Consider the following 25,786-nt stretch of genomic DNA (forward strand, 5'->3'; position numbering starts at 1 on the left):
TCTGTGCTGGGGAGGGGCCATATCTTGGTAGTGGAATAGCTGCTTTGCTGAAAGCCCCAGATTCAGTCCCTGGCTTCTTCAGGTAGGGCTGGAAAGAATCCAACCAGCGAGAGCTGCTGCCAGTCAGTGTTGACAGTACTGGGCGCGATGCATCAGTGGTCTGACCAGGTATATGCTTCTGTTTCACTGGTTTAGATGGAGAAGCAGTGCAACCTGGTTTATCAAGCAGCTTCTAACGTTGCTCTATCCTTGCCCTTGACTAACACTCAAAAGTGGCCGCATTCCATTTGATACCAGAAGTGCCACTCAAATGCCTTGGGACTGGGCCCCTTTAGGGCTGATGGTGTAATTATCAACCAAAGTTATGTGTGCTTAGTCCATAGGCCATCCCACACTGGTCCTTTAAAACCAAAGTCCCATAGGCAGTGGCCCTGCATTGGTAGAGCAGTGTTGGGGACCCCTACACTGGGGCGGCTCACGCTCTCCTAAGGCAGCATCGCTGCTAGGACCACGCTTCGCCCCTTCCAGAATGAAGCAAAGCGTCTGAGAAACTCCAGCATGGAGGTATAGCACGAGTGTAGAGTTCTTCTGTCTAGATATAGCCCAGCCTTTTGCAACCTTGACTCCCCAGATTTTGTAACCCCCACCATCCCCATGGCTGAGGAACGTTGTAGTCATCCGGGAAGCCAAAGGTTGAGAGAGGCTAAAAAATAAGCCTGAGACCTTGGGTGGAATTCCAAATACAATAAATAGCACAGCACCCAACAAATGCTCTTTCCTTCGGTTACATTATGGCATCGTAACGGCATACGGGAGGCTGGGCTCAACTTGTGTTGTGATCCCCTGCTTAGCAACGTTGATGCTGCCATTCGGTCTCAATAAAGATCGCCGTGCAATCCTCTGGGCTACTTCGCCTACTCATACCTACTGTAAGCAAGCCCACACCCTCCCTCGGCTGCTGTACAGATGCCATGCAGGCAGTCTTGACCCCACATAGGACCTGTTCAGAGGACATGCTAAACCATGGTGGTTAAGCATTTTGAGCTAAACATCATGGCTTAGTGTGTTGTGTGAACCATTCCTGGCAACGGTGGCTACGTAACTACGGTTTAAACATGCTCACAAACCATTTGCTGCAAAAGGGTTAGAGGCCTAACCATGACTTAGTGTGACTGCTGGGTGTGTGTGTGTGTGTGTGTGTGTGTGTGTGTGTGTGTGTGTGTGTGTGTGTGTGTGTTTTTGCATTGCTGCAATATGGCTGTTGGTGACATGCCAGACAGCCACTATTGGTTCTTGGGCAAATGAGTTTGGTTACACCAGCCCCATGCCCCCAAAGAGTGGCCAACCCAAGCATGATTTATGTGAGTTAGCCGTTAGCCTCACAACACCCCTGTGAGGTAGGGTCTACATGCTGAAAAGGAGAACAGACACTGAAAGTCTTGCGCATTGCTACAAAACAGATGGTAAGTATAACCCTTAATTTATTCATCCAGCACTTTTAACTCTGCAAATAATGTTTCATTATCCTCCTCTTGTTTCTCCTCCAAACAAACTTGTCTGGTCGTTCTTGCTCCCTTTTTGCAGATCAGAACGGAGGACAAGAGTTAATGGGTTGCTGTGAGAAATTCACAGAGTCCCTGAGTGAGAAGAGGTGTGAACGTAGCTTGTTTAAATCTTTCCAATAGTGGACAATGTAACTTGGATAGCACCGTGTGTGTCAGTATATAGTTCATTTCTCCAGTTAGCGAAGGTTTCTTCTTCCTCTTCCTCCTCTTCATATTACAAAAGTACATAAGAAATAAGTTCTAAAATCATTGTTTTGTGCTCTCTGCCTAAGCTTTAGGTATCCTTTCACCCATAGTACCAAAACAAATTGGGTTAGAAGCCTGGCCCAGCACTGCCTAGTAACCATGACCACTCAATAGAACCCGAATTGACGCAGGCAGCGTACCTTTGATTACCAGGGTGGTTAAGACAAACAGTAGGGCGAGGTTTCCCTCTTCACGTCCTGTTTTCTGAGTATCCAGCAGCATCTATTTGGCTGGACTAGGTGGGAGAGGTGGAACGCTGGACTGGATGCCATGCTCTGGTGCAGTAAATTTAAAGTAATTCTGCTTTCTAGTCTCAGTTAACCATTCAGCAGAGAGTGGGGAACGGGGTGACACCAGATGGTTTTATTTATTGGAAATACACAAATTGCACCAACCCTTCCTGGACGAAAACATGTTTTACAAAAGAAAATCAAGTAGGTGTCGGTCTTCGTAGCAATGCATGACCTCAAACTAACAGAGGCACATGTGCTTAGCACCAGTACGCATTTGCTAATGTATGACCCTTTCCACCCCTTAAAGCAAGATAGTCGTGTGTGGGGAGGGGGGGGAGAGGGAGGGGTGACCTTGATAGCATAAGGCCAATAATTTAGTATCTTTGCAGAGTACCTTTGATAAAACTCTTATTTGCAATATTCAATATAGGGTGGAAGATATATATATATATATATTTAAAAAGGCACAAGTCGGAGTGAAAGGCAAGTGGGTGACCAGCTTAGCACATTAAGAGAAAAAAATTCACAGTCTAGTGGCTTCGAAAAGCAAGATGTAGGGTATGGCTTGATAGATGTTTTCCCATCGTGGTGTGTCAAGCCTTCCGTCAAAAGGTGCCCTTGGAGAAGGGATGGTGCCAAGACCGATGAGTGTGGCAGTACTGGAAATTAGCATGTTCTCAAGACTTCGTATGACGCGAGAAGCTTCCGTTCTGCATCAGTGGCGTCGAGTCGGATTTGCAACTCTTATCAAGACAGAACGTGAAGGCCGATAAAAGGAGTTCCCTTAAAAAAAATCCCCAGCATCAGACATCCTTAGGAAGGTTGCCAGCTGGGTGCTGCTGCTGCCCCCTCTTGGGTGTTGTGGTGAACAAAGGTGGCACGGAAGCTCGCAAAGAATTCCTTGTGAATAAGTTCGGGCGTACGTCGAGGTCTTACGGCTAGTGCAAAACCTTCATTCTGCTGGAATGGATGTGAATTAAGAGCCAACCCTATTTCTTTTTCTGCTGCTGCTGAACACCGTAAAGTAGGCATGGAGCACCCCCCCTGAAAATAACAAAGCCAGATTGTTAAAATTCATGGTTGTTTGATTGCTTTTTGTTTTCTGAGCAGTGGTTTGGGAAATTGTGGGAAATGGCGTTCCTTCTTCCTTAAATAGTGGGGTTGAAGTTAAGACACCTGGTTGTCCTTCAGTCCATGGAATTCAAACTGCTGTTCCCATGGTTCACTGCTGGAGTCGGCTGTGGGGCAGAGAAAATGGAAAGAAGTCACTGGCAGCCTCTTGGTTATCGGTGTCTGACGGTCAAACCCTGTCCACCTAAAACAGGTGGGGAAACCTGTGGTGTGTGATGGGCACACGTGGGCCTCAGCAGGCTTCAGTCTTAGTTTCAAATCTTGGTGCAAAACGGGTGAGCATCCAAGGTGAACAAAAGGAGAGGATCGTCTTGGGATGTTGATGGGGCTTCTCATCAGTAAAACCGTTTGCAGCATCCTGAGACCATCCTCTCCCGGTGACTTTCCAACCCTGCTTGCTGCTGACATGTGGACCCTGTTCGGTTGTGACCAAGGCCTTCCAGAAGTTTTGGACTTCAACTCCCATCTGCTCTAGCCAACATGCTGTGAATGGTCAGGAATTCTGGGAGTTGTGGTCCAAAACATCAGGAGGGCATTAGATTGAGGAAGGCTGGGCTATAGAATCTTTCCTTTCTGGTGTGTGGGAGAATGCAGCACCAGCTGCTCGTAAAGTGAGTGTCAATGTCACTTGCATGACGTAATGTGATGTCCGGTTCATCTCTGGCAAAGCGGTTACGCTCCCGTGGGGGCAAGATCGACTTGGGCCATTGTTTATAGGCTTGGGGAGGTGGGGGAAGCTGCAGAGCCCGTCCCCCTTAGGGGTATTCTAAGCCCTCTTCTTGAACTTACCCCTTAATATGCATTTTCAGAAGAAATGCATGCACCTTGCCTTTGTACGTTACAGAGTTGTTGGGAAAAACACACTAGCAGTGTTCTTTTGAATCGCTCTGTAAGAAGTAAACATGCTATCAACTCCTTTTATTCTGGCCAATCAGTGCAATGGCACTGGGTTGATTGGCCAGGACTCCAAATGTTTTGGATTTTGGCTCGAGAGGTGTGGCTAATGCTCAAGAATTATGAAAGTTGTAGTCTGAAACATCTGGAGGGCATCAAGTTGGGTAAGGATGGGCCAAGGTAATGTGGATCTTGATAGGAAAATGGTTTCCCACCCGCTGGTCTAGAGCATCCTTTACCGTAAAGGTGTGCATTCATGAAAAATGGAAGCATGGCCTCCATTTCTTTTCGTTATTAGAACAGGGATCCTTCCATAGAAAGGAGTTTAAAACAGAAATCTATTCATTTCTGCTTCATGTTTCATTCATTTCAATTTGAAGTCCTGCTGAAACTGCCTGTTCAGGTCGCAGAAAGTTTTTTGGGGTGGGCAGCGATGCTTGGTGCCCATTGGGGCTGGTCAGGCAGAGGAGAGAGCAGATGCTCTATATTCTATTGAGATTTCCAAAGGAGTCCAGGAGAAGACCATGCGTGGCCCTTGGAGGCAGTGTTGCAAAAGTACCTGGTTGTGGGGGGATCTCTTCGCCATCAGTAGTTAGGGGACAGGCAGGGGGTCGCTGCCCCATTTGCTCCAAATATAGAGCCACCTTGGGGGGTGGGGCTGCGGTTGAGCCAGCTTTCCCCAACTACTCTCCAGAGGTATTGGGACCACAACTCTCAGCATTCCTGACCATGGGCCATGCTAGCTGGGGCTTATGGGAGTTAAGTCTAAAACATCTGGAGGCTGTGTGGCTTTTAAAAATGCCTGTAAAATGGGATATGTGGCTTTTAATTATTTTATTTTTCTTTCGTTCTAGTTACATAAGTCAATAATATCATTCATTAACATTCAATTCCAATTTCTGCCTGGTTTTAATCATCATCATTTATTTGCTTAATACACCTTATTTCATTACTCACAACTCTTAATCCCTAGATCACACATTTACGGACCAGGTTTTCTTTCAGATATGGTGGAAAGCCAGCCTCGTTTCTGTAGATCTGTGCTCTCTATATAGGCCTGCAAATGCTGACGGAGGCATTCTCCCATCGGCATATTCAGGGGTCATTTTTGCAGGGTGGGCTGTGCGGCTTTTAACATAGCCTGTAAAATAGAGGCCCTTTGTCCGATCTCTTTGAAATCTAGCTAGTCAGATTCTACAACAGTTGAAACACTCATGCCAATTGGATAGAAAGCACATTACAAGCAGAAAAAGAACATTTGGGTCTCCCATTGAAACCAAAAATTGCCTATGAAAGGGAGATCCTTTGCCCTATCTGTCCGAAATTTGGCAGCTCTGATGCCACAAAAGTGTGGTAAGAAATGCCTGGAAAATTCACCCTAATAGGCATATTATTCTAAAGTTGCAGGCTCGGTCTCCCATTGACAATCAGTGGCAAACGAAAGCGAGTTATAGAAATGAGCAAACTAGTAACAAACCGGTAATGAAACGAATGTAATTCTAACAAATGAGTAATGAAATAAACAGGACATTTAAAGAACGAAAATGAATGGAGTAACTTAACAGAAGTAGCTTTTCTTTCCCATACTATTCTTCGTGCATACTTTTGATCTCTCTCCTTGATATGAAGCTAATCTCCGCAACTGGCCCTTCTTTAAAATGACAACTCACCTATATGGCAGTTGTACATCCAGACCCGGTGGAGTTCATACTTGCACTTGCATTTCATGACGTTGTTGGTATAATCAGACTCTGCTACTTCGAAGTTTGGGTTGACAGTGATCTGAGAAAGGATAGACAGAAAGGCTTTAGGAGGGCCAAATTCAAAAGACAGGCACTGATCCAGCAGGGGAAACGCTTGCACAAACAGGTGCTAACAACTCTGTTTTGCGGGACTAAAAAAACCTGATCCAGTAACTGGAGTTACATGCAGTCAAAATCTGCTGTATGGTGTGTGTTTTTATTTTCGTGAATTGAGACAGAATTTAAAAAATTGAATCCATTTTTCACAATTGCTGTAATCCGTGACAAAGAAAAACAAATGAGAGTTAAGGAGTGAGCGAACTAGTAACGAATTCATAACAAGACGAATGTAATTCTGACAAATGAATAATGAAAATAAACAGTAGTTGCCTGTTACAGAGGAACGGAATACTGAATTCATTTGTCTCCCTTTTTCATATAACCTGATTCCGAAGTCTGAATTTTTAAGCCCTTTTGAAAAAAAAATTGGTTTCAATCATTTATATATTTTTCCTGGGTATTAACAATTGATTTTTCTGGAATTATTTGCTACAGGTTCAATTACCCTGCCAATATTTTTGTAGGGGTAAACTGCCAACGTATCGAATGAATGTTTAAAATTGCTGTATGATCTTTTGTGTGTGTGTGTGTGTGTGTGTGTGTGTGTGTGTGTAAATTGAGGCAGAATTTTAAAAACTGAATCCATTTTTCACAATTACTGTAATTATGGTTCCATATCCATTTTTTTTTAAAAAAGAAAAACGTCATTTAAAAAGCAGGATTTTTGGAACTGTAATGTAATTTTGTCATTATTTTTTATTTCATTTTAAAGTATCTTCTTCAGCAATCTACATCGTGGCTTTATAGGTCTGCTTGCAAATTGCAAGATTCTGCAGATAAGAGTGTTGAATCCTGTTTGGCCTGAAAGCCAAATTTGATTGGAGAATTAAATTCCAGTGGTGGGAGGGGCAGAAGTCAGAGGGGGTGGGCCCAGATATACCAGTATATTTTAGCTTAAAGCTCTTACTGCCAGTAACTAAGCTTTTGGAATGAGAGGAGAAAAAACCTGTGCAAAAGCTGGAAACTACCATTGGGCATTTGGGGTATTAGGGAGAGACCAGGGGAAATAGTATGTGGCCATCTGGCGAACCTGGGCAGGCTGCATTTGGCCCGCAGTCCTGAGGATTGATGCTCATGTTCTACTGGAATTACAAATGGCTGATGTGCTATTTTTCTATGTGCAGGGAAGGCTCTTCCTGTGCTACATGAGGGAGGTTTCAAATATGCAGCCCTTCCACCTCTGCAGTATGAGTGGTACAATCCAGCAAACGGTTTACAGCTTGATTTGGCTGATTGCATCAAGTGGATGTTAGTCCCAAGACCGTAAATTTGCTGCAGAACCCTAACTCTAACCCTAATCTGTCCTGCACTGCATCTTGGGTTTTCCCCAGGAGACAGAACTCAGCTTCCAAGCAGCATCCCTTGGAGGATTTCCCCAGTGCTATCTCCGACCCGAGTTAACGAGGGTTTCCCGTGCTGCTGTGCACCAACAAGGGTTCATAAGAATATAAAGAGCCATGCTGGATCAGGCCAAGTGCTCCATCTAGTCCAGCACTCTGTTCACACAGTAGACAACCAGTTGTCAACCAGGGACCTGCAAGCAGGACATGAATGCAACAACACCCTCCCACCCATGTTTCTTAGCAACAGGTGTATATAGGCTTGCTGCCTCCGATACTGGAGGTAGTACACAGCCGTCAAGACTAGTGGCCATTGATAGCCTTCTCCATTGTTATCTCAGATTGGAGATAGCACCAGGGATGGGCCTGACCCACCACTGCAGAGAAAAGAGGCGGCAGGGAAGAGCGGCCCCCCTCCACAGCATGAGTGAGTCGCAACACCCTCCTTCCTCACCTCTGCTACTATCTCTGATGCCTTTCCTGCATAGGCACAGCCCAGTGCTCAGGCTGCCCCACATCCCCACAGCTTGGCTCACTTTCTCTGTGCTTTTCAGAGGCACCTGCTTCCAGGATGCAGGAAAAAACATTCCCCGGGGGGGGGGGCATGTAAGGGGCGGGGCACATGACTAGGCCCAATGTTACCTGGTACTTAGGGCCCCAAAACACTTGTGCACCCCTGCCCTAAGATGATGGCAGGTGCCATTAGCTTGAGGATCAGAGCCTACCTGGAAGATGTAATCTCCTGGCTTGAGATCTGTAATGTCAATCCATTGGCAATCAATATCGTGCCGGTAGACATCAAAGCATCCGACGGTGATGCCTTGCTCCCCAAAATTGGCACACCCATACTGCTTCTCGACACCTGAAGAGGAAAGGGAAGCAGATGCAAAGGAAGCATCAGGATCAGTGTTCCATCCCAGGTTCCATCCCTGCCCTCTCTAGTCAAAGGAGGAGTTTAGCTGGCAGGATTGGGAAAGGCCTTATCCTTCGAGAGCCTCGGGCAGAGTAAACGATATACTGAGCTAGGCTTCCCAATAGTCTTAACTCCATATAAGGCAGCCCTATATGAATGGGGCACCTCATGCACACAAGATAACTGACTATGTTTATATCAGGCTGGGTGTGCCCTACTCTGGATCCCTAGCTCCCCCCAAAGTCCTTGGGCTTTTTCCTCTAAGGAGGAACTGGCGAGAGCTTAAGCCACATTTGTTAAAGGTATTAGAAATGCATTGATAAAGTTTCTCAAAAGAATGGAACTAAGTTTCTGATTGAAGTGTGTGTGTATAGAATGGTCTTGCTTTTACATTGGAACACAGGCTGGGATTATATTAGAAACATACGTACCATCGACACATTCGCTATCTTCCAGGCAAAAGCTAGCTTTGTGTCCTTCAGCTACTTTGGTTCCGTTGAGGTTTAGCAGATCGTAATGTGTGAACACCTCCATGCTGTGGTAATGCCTGTGAGATGAGCCAGGAGCAAAGCGAGCATTTAGATTATAGTCAGCAGTAGCCTGTCGCCATTTACAAAATCACCAATGATGTTGCCCAAACTTACTGTCAGTTTGTTTCACAGCTGAATTCGTGGTGCTGGTGTGAACCTTTAAAGCTGTAACTGGCTTGAGAACTGGTGACCATAAGGGCTGCTCACACCTTCCATCCATTCCTCCCTGCATGATTTGGTTGTCATCTGAGGCACTACTTCAGACCTAGGCAGGCAGCTACAAGGTCTAGAGCAGGGGTGGTGAATGTCTGGTCTTTCAGATACTTTGGCCAACAATCTCCATTAGCCCCTAGTCAGCATTGCCAAGTGGTGAGGGATTCTGGGAGTTGTAGTTCAAAACATGTGGAGGTGCCCTCTAGGCTGCAGTACTGTGCTAAGTGATGTCACAGCCTGAAGGTGATCAGCTGACTTGCTAATCCAATCAAGAAGAACCAGACCATATAAAACCTTTCCCTTGAGGCTGGCCTGTTAGTCTGAGCAACTTTTCCCATTGGGTAACAAGCTGTCACTCTAACTCTTCGCTTATCCTATCTGATATTTGACCTCCAAGCCCATTCATGACCAGGGCTCTGGCTCATATGCCCTACGCTTTAAACATGTAAGACCCAAATTCTGCGGCAGGCTGTTGCAATCCTCTCTCCTCCACACCTTCCCCAAACTACACTTCCCAGGATCATTTGCAAGGAGCCATAACAGTTAATACACACACAGCAGCCTTCCCCAACATGAGGCCCTCCAAATGCTTGGGACTACAATTCCCAGCGCTCCTGATCATTGGCCATGCAGGATGGAGCTTATGGCAGTTGCTGCTGAAGGATTACAAAATCAGATGCTTATTATGGGGCATGTCTCTTGTCTGCAAAATGCATGCCCCAGAATCTTTGAACAGCTTGTATTTAAACATTAGGTTTGCAGGCTGGATGAAGAATGCCCAGGGGCCGCATCTGGCCCATGGCCTGGACGTTCCCCCTCCCTGTTTTAGCACATGCTGGCATCTATTCCAAGCTTTTCTCTCAATATCATGAACGGTGGGAACCTGCTGTGCAATCCAGTGCATGTTTCTTTAGAAGCAATGCCGCTGTGCTCAATGAAGCTTGCTACTCGGTAGAGATATCAGAGAAATCTACCATGAATTGAGATCCCTATGAATTCCACCTCCAGATGCCGCAGCGGACTGGCTTTTTCCAAAGTCCAGCAGATTCTGTGTACGTGTAGACCGGTTTTTCACTTTTGCAGAGGGATTTGCGCTAATTCGCATTAGCGCTGATCCACATCTTTATTCCAAGAAGCCTTTCTTTAACATGCAGCCTTGGATTTCTGTGTTGTTGTTTTTTTGCTTCTTTTTAAATTTTGTTTTAACTGTTTTATTCTGTTTTTATTTTCATTTTACCTTGTACACCGCTCCGAAATTTTTTCAATGAGGAGCGGTATATAAATATTCTAAATAAATAATAAATAAATAATGCAAATTAACACAAGTAAAACATAAATCTAGTTTTTTAAAAATCCAAATCCGCCAATGAGCGGGCGACAGAAGGTGCCTGACAATCTGCGAAATACAACGGAACAGATTTAACAAAATCTGTAAATCCCTACTCCTAGGTGAGAGTGTGTAGGAGTGCAGCCGTAACAAATTTAGGTGAGCTGTGCTCGGCTTGTGTCACTAATACCTTCTTGCTCGCCAGATGCCAAATGAGCCATGCAAGCTCACCTGTGCATAATTATAGGCAACACACAACACACACTTTGGGGAGGGGCTGTAGCCCAGGGGTAGAACACCTGCTTTCCATGCAGAAGATCTCAAGTGCAATTCCCAACATTTCTAGCTTGAAAAGGGACAAGTAGCAGGCAATGAGAAAGACCTCTGCCAGAGCCCCCGGAGAGCTACTTCCAGTCAAAGTAGCCAAAACTGGGCTAGAGGGACAAATGACCTGGTATACAAGAGCTCCCTATGTGTCTACAATAACAAAAACACTAAAGCTTAGTGCGATCAGGCAACCTAAACATTGCGACAGTGGAAGCTGGTGGCTCTGATTTCAGTCGGGCTGTGAATCCATTCTGGGTTTCAGTCAGAACCAACCAGAACTCTAAAGGAGCTCTAAAGGTACTGAACCTATGTGGAGGCTAGAATTCAGAGTCCAAGACTCGTTCCACAGTCCAAGCAAAAATGGAGCCAGCAGCTTTATGGTTCCGTTTTGATGGGAAGCAACTGCACCCCAGATCCTCCAACCTTGCTGCTTATATCTGTTCACAACTTGTGCTTTAGACTACAACTCCTAGCATGCCTGACCATTGGCCATTGTGGCTGGGACCTATGGGAGTTGAAGTCCAAAAGGTCTGGAGGGTGCTAGATTGGGGAAGTAGATGCAGCAGTATAGCCAAAATAAGAGCAAAGGCTTTGTAGGATTTTCCAACAGAACTGATACAGCTGGAAGCCGAGCTGAAATTCTTGAGAGGTCATGTCATTGGTTCCTTTATTATGGTCCCCATCAGCACTTCTCAGGCGACAGTCACTGGCCAGATCAGAACAGATATGGGAATTTTCTAACGAAGTTCTAGCTTTGGAGTGCTGGCAGGAAATTAAGCACCTTATGCTCCTGTTGAATCTGGGAATTCATGCCCCTCTGCCACCAAACAATAACACAGCTGGATTCGTGCAGCACAATGGATTGCGCAAGGTCAACCAGGGACATGTCAACTTGCTTCCTCTTCTAGTATTGGGAACATTCTATGCCCAGGGCTGAATAACAAGCCAGAGGTGTCCAAGCTGAATAGGTTCAACCAGACTTTGGCCTGCTCTACTGCTGGGTGAAGTCTTCTGGAGGGTTGGACCAAGGTGTCATCAATATCCAGATGACACCCATCTCTCTCATATCAAATCCAGGAGAAGCAGTGAATCAGTGCCTGGATTTGGTAATAGACTGGATGAAGACCAAACAACTGAGAGTAATTCCAGACAAATTGGAGGTAGTAATGTAAGTGGGTGCCCAGTTGAGTGATATTCACACCCTCCAAACCCTGCCAACCCCAAAGGATCAAGCTTGCCACTTGGGGGTACTTATTGATCTAGCCTTGTCACTAGAACATTGGCACGCAGCACTTACACTGGCTCAGAGTGCCTTTTATCAGCTTTGTCTCATAACCTTGACAGCGATAACCTAACTAAAGTTATCCACACTCTGGTAAACCTCCTGCTTAAATTGCAGTGGACATAAGGGTGGCTTTGAAAATGGTCTGGAGATTTCAGCTAGCCTCAAACCTTTAGGGCTCTAAATACAGAGGATCCGAGGGTGAGGAGACAAAGATCACCTCTGCTGATTCTCCTGGAATCTTGGAATCCCCTGAGATTAGAGCCTTCCAAGAGGCGAGGGTGCACCCTTAATGGTTTCAAATTCTATTAGGAACTTAGGAACCTGCCTGATACAATGTCAGTCTGTTTGTCCATCTAGTCCAGTAGTGTCTACTCATGGGGTGCATATCCTGTGGCCTGCCAAGGCCTGGGGTGTTCCCCCCATGGGTGTCCCTCCCCTTTTGCTGTCAAATCCCGCCCCCTGATCTTAGCTCTGAGATCATTGTTTCTCCACTGATAGTGGAGCGCTAAAAGGTCTAAATTCAGCTTGTTTGCAAACTAAACATGACCCTTTCAGCGCTCCATAGTGCTAAATCCACCATTTGTTTTGTTTTTTAAAAAATGCTTAGCTGCCATCAAATTCAGCAGCAGGGGGCAGCAGAGGCCACAATCGGGGGAATTGGGGGGGGGTGTCTTAGGATGCTGGAACTAGGTCCAATTTGTAAAAGCCCGATGCATTTTAGCATCTTTACTTTAAGGCCATCTTCAGGGGGTTATTAAAAAAAAGTTTGCAGAGAGATTCTTTTAACGAATTTGTCTTGCTGTAATTTACTGGCAACTACGCCAAAATGTGTAGGGCTTTTCACAAGTAAAACCTAGGTTCAGCCCTCTGTCTTTCTTAGATCCACAAAACAGACGCATCCCAGTTAAAACTAGGGGAAACCAAGCGACTGAAAAGTAAAGCTATGTAGCGCTTTTTCACCTGTACAAATAAAACACGGCTTAATACTAAACATCTGATATTTAATATCAGGTAGCAGCACCCAGTACAGCCATGTATTTATTCTACTGAAATGTGTTTACATAAGGGGAGGGGAAGGTACTTTTCCCCCCTAAAAGGAAACAAGGTTTTAAATAATAATAACAATTGCTCCACAGTCACTGTAATTAAAATTTCTTCCAGATGTTCTTCGGTTTCCTTTTACCTGCCTCTTAAGTAGCATCCCCCCCCCCCCCGCTCACTTCCATATCTTGAACAGAAATGCACAGAAACAAATTGAGTCAGCCAGAGAGAGTAAGAAAAAGAGGCGGCCTTTTGAGGTGTCTAAACTATTTACTTTGAAGTTGGACGCTCGAGCTATTTCTGACGCAAAAGGGGGGGAAAAAGGGTTTAAACCTCAGGTCTGACTCTGTTCCTAAAATATGTCTGCTCATTCAAATAGGTATTTATATTAGTGTGTTTACAGGCTGGAAATACTGAAGAGGAATTGAGTCTCCATTCCACTGTACACACAGAGACCAGTTTAAACACACTGATGTGCTCCAGCTGCCTCACTTAACTGGAGTTGTTCGGAAATGCCAGAGAGCAAGCGGGCTGTGGTGTGACTCGTCTTTTTCGGTGGGCCGTAGGGTTGAGCTGAGAGAGGCCTACCTACAGTGCTTGGGACTCAGCATCACAGACGTGGCCCACCGGCCATGTTTCCTGGTAAAACAGGGCTTAATAAATGTATTGTGTTTGCGGCTTGACTGGGAGGGTTGGATTTGTCAAGCACATGGTGGGCCATAACACTTGCTACATTTGGCTTGACCACCCCATGGACTGGATGACGTCAGGGGTGGGATCCATGACACCATCGGCAGGCCTCCACCTCCTGACGTCATTGGGTCCCCAGCTAAAGTGTGAGGAAGGCAAAGCATGAGTGAAGCTGAGTCCCTGGCTGACAATCTCAGTAGAAAATCCCCATTCTGATTCATGGTGGGCTAGGGGACCTCATGACATCAGAGGGTGGGGCCCTGCTGATGACATCACAGGCAGTGCCCCACCCCTAACATCAACTGGCCTCTGCGAGGGTCTGGGGGAGGGCATCTAGCCCATGGAGTCAAGATGGTCCCCCACTGCTGAGTTAATCTCATATCACAGATTTTAGCAACGCACTGCCAGTCAGATTAAATGCCAACAGTCTGGCTTTGTATACGGTACTTTTAGATATTCATATGCAGCATGCCGATTTAGCCTTGTTCACTTCTGGCTGACATAGACATTGAATCCCCACCACTGAGTTGAAGGAAACAGTGTTTTTATTCACAGGGCCCAGCTCTCTTTCACATGGATCTTAAGCAGTCGTTTGGAAACTAGGCTGCAACCATCACCCCCTGTCAACTGTGGGTTTTGCCTACTGTCATCATCTCCCCTTGGTTTCGGGGGTTCTGCTTTGTGCAATCTGCAAGAGTGGAGGTGAAAAGAAACGTCTTGCCTGTGACAGTCATGCCAAATCCAGGCATGGCGCCCGCTCCTGGGGCGGAAGTCAGCCTGCCCGTTGTTGTGGATCTGGGAGGAGAAACGCAGGAGCCTCCTGTATCCTGTGGAAATGGATGTGTTGATGGCTGAGGAGGCGAGGCAGTTCTCCTCAAGGGCGCACTGAAGCATGACCATGGGGCGGTCTTCTAGGTATGAGGTGTACTCCACTTCCTTGGCATTGAGGACAAGATCAGCTGCAGCTGGAGGGCAGGAAAGGAAACGAAGACCATGATGTCCAGGAGTTCTTTGCTCCAAAGCGCAGGCATTTCAGGCCAAATCCAGAGCAGCTTTTCTCAATGCTGAGAAATGCCATAGCTGCTTCCAATTATAGATCATGATGTTCTGGTGTCATTGCAGGGAAAACCTAACTTTGAATGTCGGTACGGCTTAGCCCTGCCTGGAAAATGGTCTTACAACATAACCTGGGCAGAATCTACACTACTGCTTTCTAGTGGTTTATAACAGTATTGACAACTATTGGGGCCCTTGACACCTTCCATATACCATTTTCAAACCACTTTCAAAGTGTTATATCCTGCTTGGTGTAGATCTGGCCCTGGATAATATAAAGCCATCTGAAATACATAATTTTGCATTAATCTTTGGGAGGAAAATGGGGGTGGTGGTGTCTGCATGTGCGCCTTTTTTTTTGCCTTTACACATCAAAAACAGATTTCGAATTAATTAAAAATGCAATGTGGTAAGAATAGAGCATAAACATTACCAGTGTGGATTTGGCGAAGAGAACCAGAACAAAAGACTAGTGCACTTCAGTTCAAAGTATTTCTGCAGAATATATTTGTCACTATATTTGTTAAGCCATTCCACCAGCCCTCCTGAAAGTTTTAATTTTATGACTTAATTATTTTCCTCCCCCGCCCACATTTTTTTCTTTGTGTGTCATGTCTTTTTATGATTGCAAACCTGTGGGCTGGGATGTTTTGTTTGCCAATTGTTTGTAAGCCACTCTGAGAACCGTTGTATTATTATTATTATTATTATTATTATTATTATTATTATTCCGGATAAATATACTTTAAATAAATAAAATAAAGTCATAAAAGTTTCTGTGGAATTAACATTCAAAGGCAACAAGATGGACAACCCCTCTCTGATGGTGTTTCACCATATGGAGAAAAACATTTCTGTTTAGACAGGCTTTTGTTTTATCCTATGATTCTTTATTCAATGCCTCAGTTTTATCTGCTGCACCTGTCTCTGTTTGTATCATCTTGTCTTGCTTATTTTTGTGTTTTATAGTCAGCTTTCATTCTTGTTAGCCACCTTGAGTAATGTGTAAGCCCTGAAAAGGTGGGTTATAAATCTTCGTATAAACAAAGAAATACATCTGCATGTGAGGAAAATCACAACAGGGTAAAAAGGGACATGAGCTTTGTCTTAGATGACATGCACAACGCTGCGTTAAAATCCTATAGTCCCAGTAGGGTGCCACTCATGCATCAGCAAAGAAGAGGACAAAAAAAAAAAAAAAAAGGATTCACATAAAACGTGCATATGCTAATTTATATATGCACACAGGCAAATTCAGAAATAATTGCTATCAAGCCCATGGAAATCCAATACATCCCACCACAGTACAGAAGATTGTGACCAATGCCGGATCTACACTACTGCTTTAAAGCACTTTATAACAGTTTTGAAAATGGTATACGGAGTGTGTCCTGGGCCCCAACAGTTGTCAAAACTGTTATAAAGCACTTTAAAGCAGTAGTGTAGATCCTGCCCAGGTGAGCTGTGTTCGCCGACTGCTCAATCTGTTGTCCAGGTACTAAATATTGGAGGGCAACCTCCAAGCCCCTGTTCTGCCTTGCTGTGGCCTGACAGGTGACTGCCCTCTGAGAGCCCTCTAAAGAGAACTGTCCTCTGTAAAGTAGGACACATGGTCCTACTAACTGCCCCAGGTGGTGGTCATCTTAGCTTTACTCTAGGACCAGCATGGAAATTGCCCATTTGTGCTTTTCAAGTGTGTGAATTCAGGGTCCATGAACAGGGAGCCATTTCACTTATTTTTCATGGGAGGTGGGGAGGTGGTAACATTCACCACTGAGCTACCTTCAGCAGCGGTGATGGCTTTTTAAAAGTATATATTTGCCATCACATGTAGTGGCAGCAAAAACAGCAGAGCTTTGCTTTTCTTTCCCCCAAAATGTCCCAGATGCAGCATAGTTCCAGGCCGCCAGGTAGGCCATGGCAGCAACAACGAGGCAACGAAATTTGGGAGACCACCATCTCCTCAATATCTCGCAAATGACTTACTCTCTGTGCAGGAAACGCCAGCTGCATAGCGTCCGCCTCCCTTGGGGCAGGATACTTGATGGTTGTGTGAACAGTGTGCGATGGCCATCTCTATCCCCGAACATTTCACCCCGCTCATGACAACATTGTTGGGGCTGACTTCTCCATACCAGTACCAGGTCTCCTAGCAGGAAGCACAGAAAAGCAATGGGGTGGGGGGGATTTAGAGTAGATCTTTTTTGCTTTAAGACAAAGAAAGCGATTCTGATGATAATCACAGGCTCCAGGGAGCAGTGAGGTTTTGCCAGGGCCGTCCCAAGACGTTTGGCTGCCTGAGGTGAAGGGCAAGATGGCACCCCCTGCCATTCCATCTGAACTGGCAGATGAATTTGTCTTCAGCACGAATGATGGAACAACGTTCTCCACTGAACTTGAAGGTAGCAGGACAACTTAGGGGACGCAGATTGGGCTGTAAGACACACAGTTCTCTCCTTCCAGCACACAGGTCGAGCCCTGTTCTGCACACAAGAGCGGCTGTATGTTCCAATCAAGGGTGCAGCCTGCTGCAGGAAACACAGGGGCCTTTTCTAGTCCAGATATCAGTGGCCCCAGTCACAGGAAAATGCCCCACTTCAAACGGCACCAGCCCTTCTTGTGTCAACACAGCTGAACGAGCGGAAAGGACGGTGTTCCACGGAAGCAGTTGCCCTCAACTCTTGAACTAGAAATTGGCAGCTGCACAAGAAAACAAACTAAATCTCCGAAGCGGCTGCTTTCCAGCTACGAGTTCTAAGGTGAACAGGCTGTGGGCTGCAGCAATAGCAGCCCTTGCTGCCAGCCTTAATCTCCATCATCAGAAAAAATAAAATTTTAAAAAATCAAGTGCAAGGCCAAGTACGGATACTCTCAACTGTTCCGCAACCTTTTTGCGGACCACAGGAATGTTGCTCACAGACCACCATTGATCCTGGAGCACAGTTTTAAAATGACTGGCCTAGCTGAAGATCTAGCTCTTGTGGCCCACTTAAGGTGTGACAAGGCTCAGGAATTTTTGGCTTTCTGGTAGAACATTCTGGGAAGAGCAAGGGTCAGGACAGAAAGTGTCTCCTCCTCCACACCCAGAAGGAAATGGGTGATGTGAACCTTTAGGCTCCACTAAGTTGGCTGGTTCCACTGAGGTCAAGAGGCCAATACAGATAGAGCTTGCACCAGTTCTTAGAGAGGAGAAATGTGAATTTCCTCTTAGCAGGGTACCCATGTGTATTGGAAAAACCCCAGATCGCTTGTGCAGCCACCTAAGATGCAAATTGGCCCTCAAAACAAAAACCCTTGAAATGCTTCCTTGAGTACTTTGCCAACAACTGAGTTGTAGCTATGCATTTATTGCGTTATAAATGGATTGTCTTCAAAGGCTCTGGAAGCAGACCTTCCTACAGGATCCCCAAATATCTTGGAAAGCAAGCAGAAGCACAGTGTCCCCCCACCCCCCGCCCATCCCACCTTACCCCAAACTGGATATAGAGTTTTGGAAGAGATGATGAAGCCTCTACATCAAATGGAACAATCCACATGTATGACACTCCTGAGTTTCTTGGAGGAAGGGTGGGGATACTAATGGGATTAATCAATAAGATATGTTATATAGCCAGGCTGATGACAGGGAAACTGAAGCCTGATGCCCAGTGGGCTAGGAACACCAGACAATGCCGCTGTTGAGGCAGGGCTATCGTCTTAACAAGCCTATGACAAGCCCAGTACAGCTTGCCTGTGGTTTTGGTACCACCCTCCTCCTAACTAAAGTATGGGTGGTCTGCTTCTCGTACTTGGCTGAAAGGGAATGAATCTTAAATATCCTCTCGGGGTCTTTTATTTCTATATTGGACTTCACGTGCCACTACAAAGCTATTACACTGTCCATTTCCTACCACAAATACTTTCAAGAATTTTCCATGGATGTTGCAGATAATTTATACAGACACAATAACTTGCTTACAGCGGTTTAAAACAAATACCATTTTCCTTTTTTTATCATGGGTAGAAGGAACTCAAAAAGAATGAGATGATTTGGGTATAGATCAGGGATGGGCAATTTAGGACAAATAGAAGTGTGTGCGTGTGTGTGTTTGTGTGTATACACACACACACACACACACACACATACATACACACATCAGAATAAAATGTAGCAGGATATGGTAAAGGGTGTGAAGAATATTTTTCTGGATAAGGGTTTCTAATGTATCAAGAGAATATCACTCATCATTTTCTTTGGTCCACAAAGAAACCAATTCTGGTCTGCTTGCATTGGCTACCTCTACATTTCTGAGCCCAATTCAAGGTGCTGGTTTTAACCTATAAGACCTTACACAGCTCAGGGCTGCAATCCCTGATGGAACGCCTCTGTTGATCTGAACCTGCCTGGACACCACGCTCAACGTCTGAGACCTTCCTCCGAGTTCCTCCTTTGAGAGAGGCTCAGAGAGTGGCAGCAAGGGGGAAGGCCTTCTCAGTGGTGGCTCCCCGACTATGGCATGAGCATGTCATTGAGATCTGCCTGGCGCCAATGCTGTCATCTTTTGGTGCTAGTTAAGACTGCCTTCTACTCCCAGGCATTTAATGGAATACGGGCATTGAGATCAGTTGTTTAAACAGGTCTAGTATTATATTGGAATTGTTTAGCTGCCTAAATTGTTTAAAATTTTGTATGTTTCAATTTTTATGCTGTATTCTATGCTGTATTTTTATGTTGTATTTTATTAGCATATGAATTGTTGTGAACCACCCAGAGAGCTTCGGCTATTTGGTGGTACAGAAACGAAATAATACTAATCACAACCAACAAGAGGCATTGACTTACCTGAAAAGCATGTTCTGCATAGCCGAGGTCCAACTGGCGACAAACCACTGTGGCTTCCATTATGCCCCACTTGTCACTACAGATTGTCCCCCATATGAGTGTCCCGTTATGCTCCCGGAGGATTTCCACCCGGCCTTCGTAGGGTGTGCGGCCTCCACTTAACCTTATCTGCAGATGATCAAAGAGAAAAAGAGAGATAATGTCACAGCTACTATCAGCAAACCAACCTCATTCCATGTAACAGCAGAACGAAGCAAGATGCATTTTCTGTTCAAACATGTTATTTAGGAACTCACTGCAAGGGTTATGGACAATGAAGCATTCATACCCAAGCTGCAAGAATTGGCCTTATGACAGGGAGAGTCTTACAGCACAATCCTAGGCATGTTTACTCAGAAGTAAATCCTACTGCGTTCAATGGGACTTACACCCAAGCGAATGCTGCAAGGAGTGCTCAGATGGGCAAAGAAGCAGCATAATAAGAATAGTCTGTAGAGTATTAAAGTCTGTGATATCTGGGGCTGCACTGGTGATGCTGCGTTGTTTCTAAGATGCAACCGCCAACTCGCAAACACATCAGGTCTCTCCCCCCCTTCCCCACCGGAAACTGCACTTTTTTTTTGCAGTGTTTTACCGTGACTTTTCCAAGGTCACCAATGTTGTTTTTTCATCTGTCAGTGGTGGCCTTGGTCCGGGTTAAGCAAGTGGGCATTGCTAGGGGTGGATCCAAGTGCAGGGTAAGCGTGGGAATGCAGGACAGTGGGCTTGAGAAGCTGAATGGCCGCTGGCGCTAGGGTTTTTCCTGGTGGGATAAACCACACTCCCTCCTGCCATGTAATTATATTAATTCCGCTTCACAGCAGTGATGCAACAGGGTTTTGAGGGAACCAGCTCTCAAAGCGACACTGTATTGGTTGGTCTATGTTGTTTCCAACACAGTTGTGGAAATGTTGCCTCCAGGGCAGGATCTACACTGCTGCTTTAAAACAGTTTATAACTATAGTGACAACTGTTGGGGCCCAGGGCACACTTCATATACAGTGTTCAAACTGTTTTCAAAGTGTCATATCCTGCTTGGTGTAGATCTGGCTCAGCTGACTTGGAAATAGGGCTAGATGAATCTGCCAATTTTGGTTTCTTTCGGGCTCTCATTTTTCCAATCGCAAGCGCCTTCTGTCCTGTTTCCTCACCACTTTGAATTTGTTTGTTTATTTAAAGTCGTGACAAAAATTTGTATGCATTTCCGTGCACGTTTTGTCTAATATGCATCTTTTTGGAAACTATTTTGTTTGATAAACACATTTTGATAAACACACATTGTAAATAAATGAATACATATTTTTAATGGACCCTTAGGGTTTGTCAGTAGGGTCTTGGGCTCAGATTATTGGGTGCTGCTTGACTCTCTATTTCCATTCTTTTTGTTTTCGCAAGGCTTTTCCTCACTATGTGGGGATCTTTTGAAAACCTTTCTCCCTCCTTTAATGCAAGCTGCATATTCATTGGTGGTTAATTTGCCAACAGAACTACATTTGCAGCCAGACAGATGGGAACCTGGCTGCCATTTTGTGACCTTCGCAGACTGTCTGTAGACTACAGCTGGACAGCCCTTGATTGGTCTGTGAGCATGCTCCTTCTTCCAGCACATTGGTCTTACGTTTAAGAACATTCCTTTCATTAACAGAAGCTGCAGAGCCTTTCCAGTTGAGGGTCCCAAGAAAGCAGACGTTGGTGTGGTCTATGCCAAAAGCATCCCTGGCTTCAAGTATTGCACAGCTGGCCACAAACGTTGAAGTGTCATTTCAAGTTGCATATGAAAGGAAACTGAGAGCTTTAACGCAACCATCTGAAAGTTTTAAAGCATCAGTTATGAAGCACAAAGCTGCTCAAAATATGTTGTGCTCTCTGGGTCCAAATGAACACAGATGTTAAAGTGAATGGAACAAGTGGAGTCTGGCCAAACAATTGGGATACAAATCTCACAAGTTCAGTGGACTGTATGCCAACGAAGTTCCTGAGCCAGCGTTTCAAGATGACCTCAATCTGAAGGCGGAAATGCTCCTCCCACTCTCACTAAAACCCAACACATATTCAGTAAAAGTTTGATGAAGGAGCACAAAATCTGATTCACATGGCCTGCTGGGGTCACAATAGCTACTTGAAGGCAGGACGATTGCATAATAAAAACCTCATCCGGAAGCACTCAGAACCCATCCGAAGAAGGGTCAGAGCAGGGGATTTCGGGGAGTTCTGAAGTCTGATGGAAGCACAGTGAACTTCTGAGTGTTAAGCTGTGAACCTCCACCTATGCGCAATCTGTTTGTATGTAAATAAAAAACAAATATTGCAAAACGCCCCACAGGCCTCCATTCTAATGGAAACTGAACCTGGGTAGTAGGCACCAGAACCTCTGAAATCTCTCACCATTTGGGAGAGTTGGGAGTGTGCACATACAATATATATATATATATATATATATATATATATATATATATATATAACATAATGTTTGAAAGAAGAAGCAAAATGGTTCTTCCATTGTTACAGACAGGACACCTCTGTTCCTCACCTGATTTTGGAAACCCATAGCTGGAACATTACATTTCACACTTGCATCTTCTTCATGGGTGCAACTGCTTAACTGCTTGCTGAATTTGCAGTCTGTGAAGGATTTTTCAGTACCTGTGCAGTCTGCTTCATTGACATGAATGGGGCCCATTCCTTTAAGGGAAAACATACACACATATTCTCACTTTCCACAATAAGTAAGTTCAGGAAATTTTGAATTCCATATATTTCATAACTCTGGACACATCAAATCCCAAGATCCAAGAACTCTAGATATCAGCACAGGAGAATTCCAGAGTTAGAAGATCTAAGTTATCTGCTAAGGCCTTTTATGCAACTTTTTTTTCTTTTTCCTTTTACTGCGTGAGATATTATTTCCAGATTAATTTCTTTAATAATAAAAAAAAGATGCCAGAGGCAAAAGAAGGGCCAACTTTCCACTTCTCCATCATTTACAAACTTCAGCTGGAGAACTGGAAACTGCATATTAAACGGCATTTTTTGGCAAATTTTGGCCCATGGGAACCTGCAGTTGATCAAGCTCTGACATTTCAGTGGGAACAAAGATACTTTTTCCAGGACAACATGAAAGGACAGAAAAACAATTAATCGCAAATACAGGTGGATTAGCTAAGGATTCCAAGGCTGTTTGGACCTCCCCAAAGATACAATGCTGCCTTGAGTGTTGGACTGAAAGCTGGGAGAGCCAGGTTCTAGTCTCTACTCATCAATGGAAGCCCATTGGGTGACTTTGGGCCAGTCACAGACTCTCAGCCCAACCTACCTCACAGAGTTGTTGTTGTGAGGATAAGAATAGAGAGGAGGAGGATTATTATGACGCATTGGGTTCCTTGGAAGAAAATAGGTGGGATATTAATGTAATAAATAAAGCTGAGCGCCAATCTTTTTGGAGGAAAGGTGGGATACTAATACAGTTCGATAAATATATAAAACAATTTCACAGGGTGTTTTTGAGCGTGAACAAGGATCACAGCAAATTCTAGCATTGCAAAATGTTTGTGTTTTGTTTTTAGTGTAGAACAAAGTGTGCTTCCAATTTTACTGTAGAAAAATGATGATCTAATTATTCAAAGTTGGGTTCTTATTCAATCCCTTTCCCCAATAAATCAGTTACAATGTGGTCCTCTGTGTGTTTACTCAGATGTAAGTCCCACTGTATTCAAGTAGATATAAAGAGGATTGCAAGCTGTTGATGTGTATGCCCTTTTTGTGTAATAAATCATGTACCCTGAACAGTAATCGGCACCTCTTCCAAGGTCCTGTCCTCATCAGTGTTCCAATTCCAGTTTTCTTTTCTTTTGAAGTATAAAAATGGTGCATTCATGACAGCTACTGTAGTTCATTAAACAGGTACTACCCTGATGCTCAGTGCGTTTGTAAAACATCTTACAATGGCTCTTATCCTGGCCTTTCCCAAACCTTTCCTCCTTCACTTTCAAAGTGTGATTATTACAAGTAGGACCTGCAATGAAATGTTGCAGCGTGCAGTGCTTCTGTTCAGGGTTCCAGCCAACCAGCTGTACCCCTTTCCAGGATACTCTCTCCCTCCCCATTTTCAATCCATCCCACTGTGCATTCTCATTCTTTATTGGGTTGTTTGGTTCCCCTCCCACCAAAGTTTTTGTTTTGCATTGTTGCAAACATCTGGGTTCACCCAAGGCTCCTAATAGCTCCATCCTGTAGCTCAGTGGTAGAATCCATGCTTTGCTTGCAGATGTCACAGGTTCCATCCCTGGCATCTCCACGTAGGGCTGGGGAATACAGAGACCTGCTAGAAACTTGGGAGACCTGGACGGTCAGTCTAGACAATGCCGAGTTAGGCGGACAAACAGTCTCATGTGACCTAAGCAGTGGAGGCTGGTGGCTCTGGTGTCAGTGCGACCGTGAATCCACTCTGGGAATTGATCGTAATCAGTCAGAACTCTAAGAGCTTTATCACACCAGTGTTATACTGTGCAATCACTGAGAATTGCATGCAAAGGACTCCGAAATTTTCCATCTTATAATCTGCTTTTATTGTGAAGTACTCTGAAGTTTTCCAGTTTATAATCTGCTTTGACTGCGAAGTGCTCCCATGCATCCTCCTTTAACTGTGCTTCATATATAAATGAACCGACCTATTTTGCTACCTCTTTAGGAGCGAATCTTTTGTTGTTCTCTGAGTGGCCACTGGGGGCGCAGGAGGATGATTTGATATGTTTAAAGAAAAATTAAACAAATGCTTACATCTGCGTAAGTTTTAAAGATAAAGACATCAAAATTAGCATAGTAATAAATATTAAGGAGAGCTTTAAGCATACCAAATTTGAATCGTATTGGGTCATTCATTGATTTTTAATGATTTTTTTACATTTCCCCCCTTAAACCCTTTTCCTGGTATGCAAAGGATCTTAGGAGCGTGGCCGCCCGGGGTGTGATTTAGCTAGCAACAACAATGACAGCTTAGCGCTGTAGGGGATAATTTGAGGGAAACAGGTACGAGGGATGAAGCTATATATGAGGTGCTGAACTTATGGTCTGCTGTCCATAATTAAGTCTGCTGGTAGCGGGGACCAGATTGGAGCACCTACATTGGCGTGCGCACAGCGGGTGCAGAAGGTTCCATTGAACCCCCTAATGTGCTGCGGCCCAGGCCTGAGGAGGCAAACTTCCAAGCGACGCCACTCTGAAAATTGTTGGCTTTCAGTTTAGTGCCGGAGCTGGCTCTCCTCTCTTCACTTTTTACCTCTTTGGCCCCCCTTTCGGATTGAGGCAGTTGCCGTGGCGAAGCCACACGGTGTAGGTTAATAGCAGGTGGGAGCCAATTGCCGAGCAGCCATGGTGGAGTGAGTGAGTGACTGTCCCCGCCCCTGCCCGGGGAGGCGAGGCTTCTTGACCCGGTGGTCTGCGTGGGGGAAACAGGGCGCCAAGTGGGCGCTGCTGCTGCTGCCCTTGTGCAGGAGCTCATCACCAGCGTCAAGTTCGACCTGCAGGCTGGAGAAGCAACAGCGGTGAAGCAACAGCTCAGGGTACAGCCGCTGCCCTTCCCGGCCATGGACAGTATGGTCATGAGGGGACGAGGGAAGGAGGGAGGGAAGGGAGAGCCAAGGCACAGACTGACCCATGCGCCAATCCACTACCCTACCAGGCTTGGGAACCACTTTCCTTGCCTTTTAATGATTAATGTTATGATTCTCTTCCTTTCGTTCATTTAGGGCGCGATCCTATGTCGGTTTAGACAGGAAAGAAAGCCCTACTACAGCTCCCAGCATGCCCCAGCCAGCATGTTTACTTCTGAGTAGCCATGTATAGGGCTGCACTGGAGGTGGCCCTTTGGTCTCATGCAGCAGGGCTCTTCTTAGGGTTAAGGTTAGAACTAGGCCCAAGAGCTTGTGCTTTTGTGAAGTCAGCTTGAGTTAGGGTGCAGTCCTATAGAAAGAAAAAAGTCCTACAGCTCCCAGCATGTCCCAGCCAGCATAGAAGCCTGGGGCATGCTGGAAGTATTAGGACTTTTTTCTGTCTAAACAGGCATAGGATTGAATAAAAGAGGATGTATTAAAAAGGGGAAGAGTGAATGAAGAGTGGCATGAAGATTGCAACCCTAGTCATAATTTACTGTTACTTAATGTATATATTTATATGGCCTATATAGTTTGGTCTCAAGGTGTCTTAAATCTGCACAAAAATGAAACATAGAATATCAAAGGGTAATTGGCACCAAATTTACAACAACAAAAAAACAC

The 25,786-nt window shown here is 45.0% G+C and overlaps 1 protein-coding gene across 2 annotated transcripts in view; it reads right to left on the bottom strand.

Annotated features, from left to right (window-relative positions):
• Positions 1–2,548: 2,548 nt before the first annotated feature.
• LOXL2 (lysyl oxidase like 2) overlaps positions 2,549–25,786 on the bottom strand; it is a 90,379-nt gene continuing 67,141 nt past the window's right edge. For both annotated transcript variants that reach the window (XM_063139083.1, XM_063139084.1), the window contains 8 exons: positions 22,045–22,196; positions 19,476–19,643; positions 16,640–16,802; positions 14,319–14,562; positions 8,616–8,731; positions 7,997–8,133; positions 5,740–5,851; positions 2,549–3,282 (listed from right to left, as the gene is read on the bottom strand). In XM_063139083.1, the coding sequence (XP_062995153.1) occupies positions 3,212–3,282; positions 5,740–5,851; positions 7,997–8,133; positions 8,616–8,731; positions 14,319–14,562; positions 16,640–16,802; positions 19,476–19,643; positions 22,045–22,196 (1,163 nt within the window). In that variant the 3' untranslated portion in view covers positions 2,549–3,211. The remainder of the gene's footprint in view (positions 3,283–5,739; positions 5,852–7,996; positions 8,134–8,615; positions 8,732–14,318; positions 14,563–16,639; positions 16,803–19,475; positions 19,644–22,044; positions 22,197–25,786) is intronic.

The sequence above is a fragment of the Elgaria multicarinata genome, chromosome 12 (genome assembly GCF_023053635.1).
Source record: "Elgaria multicarinata webbii isolate HBS135686 ecotype San Diego chromosome 12, rElgMul1.1.pri, whole genome shotgun sequence".
Classification (NCBI taxonomy): Eukaryota; Metazoa; Chordata; class Lepidosauria; order Squamata; family Anguidae; genus Elgaria; species Elgaria multicarinata.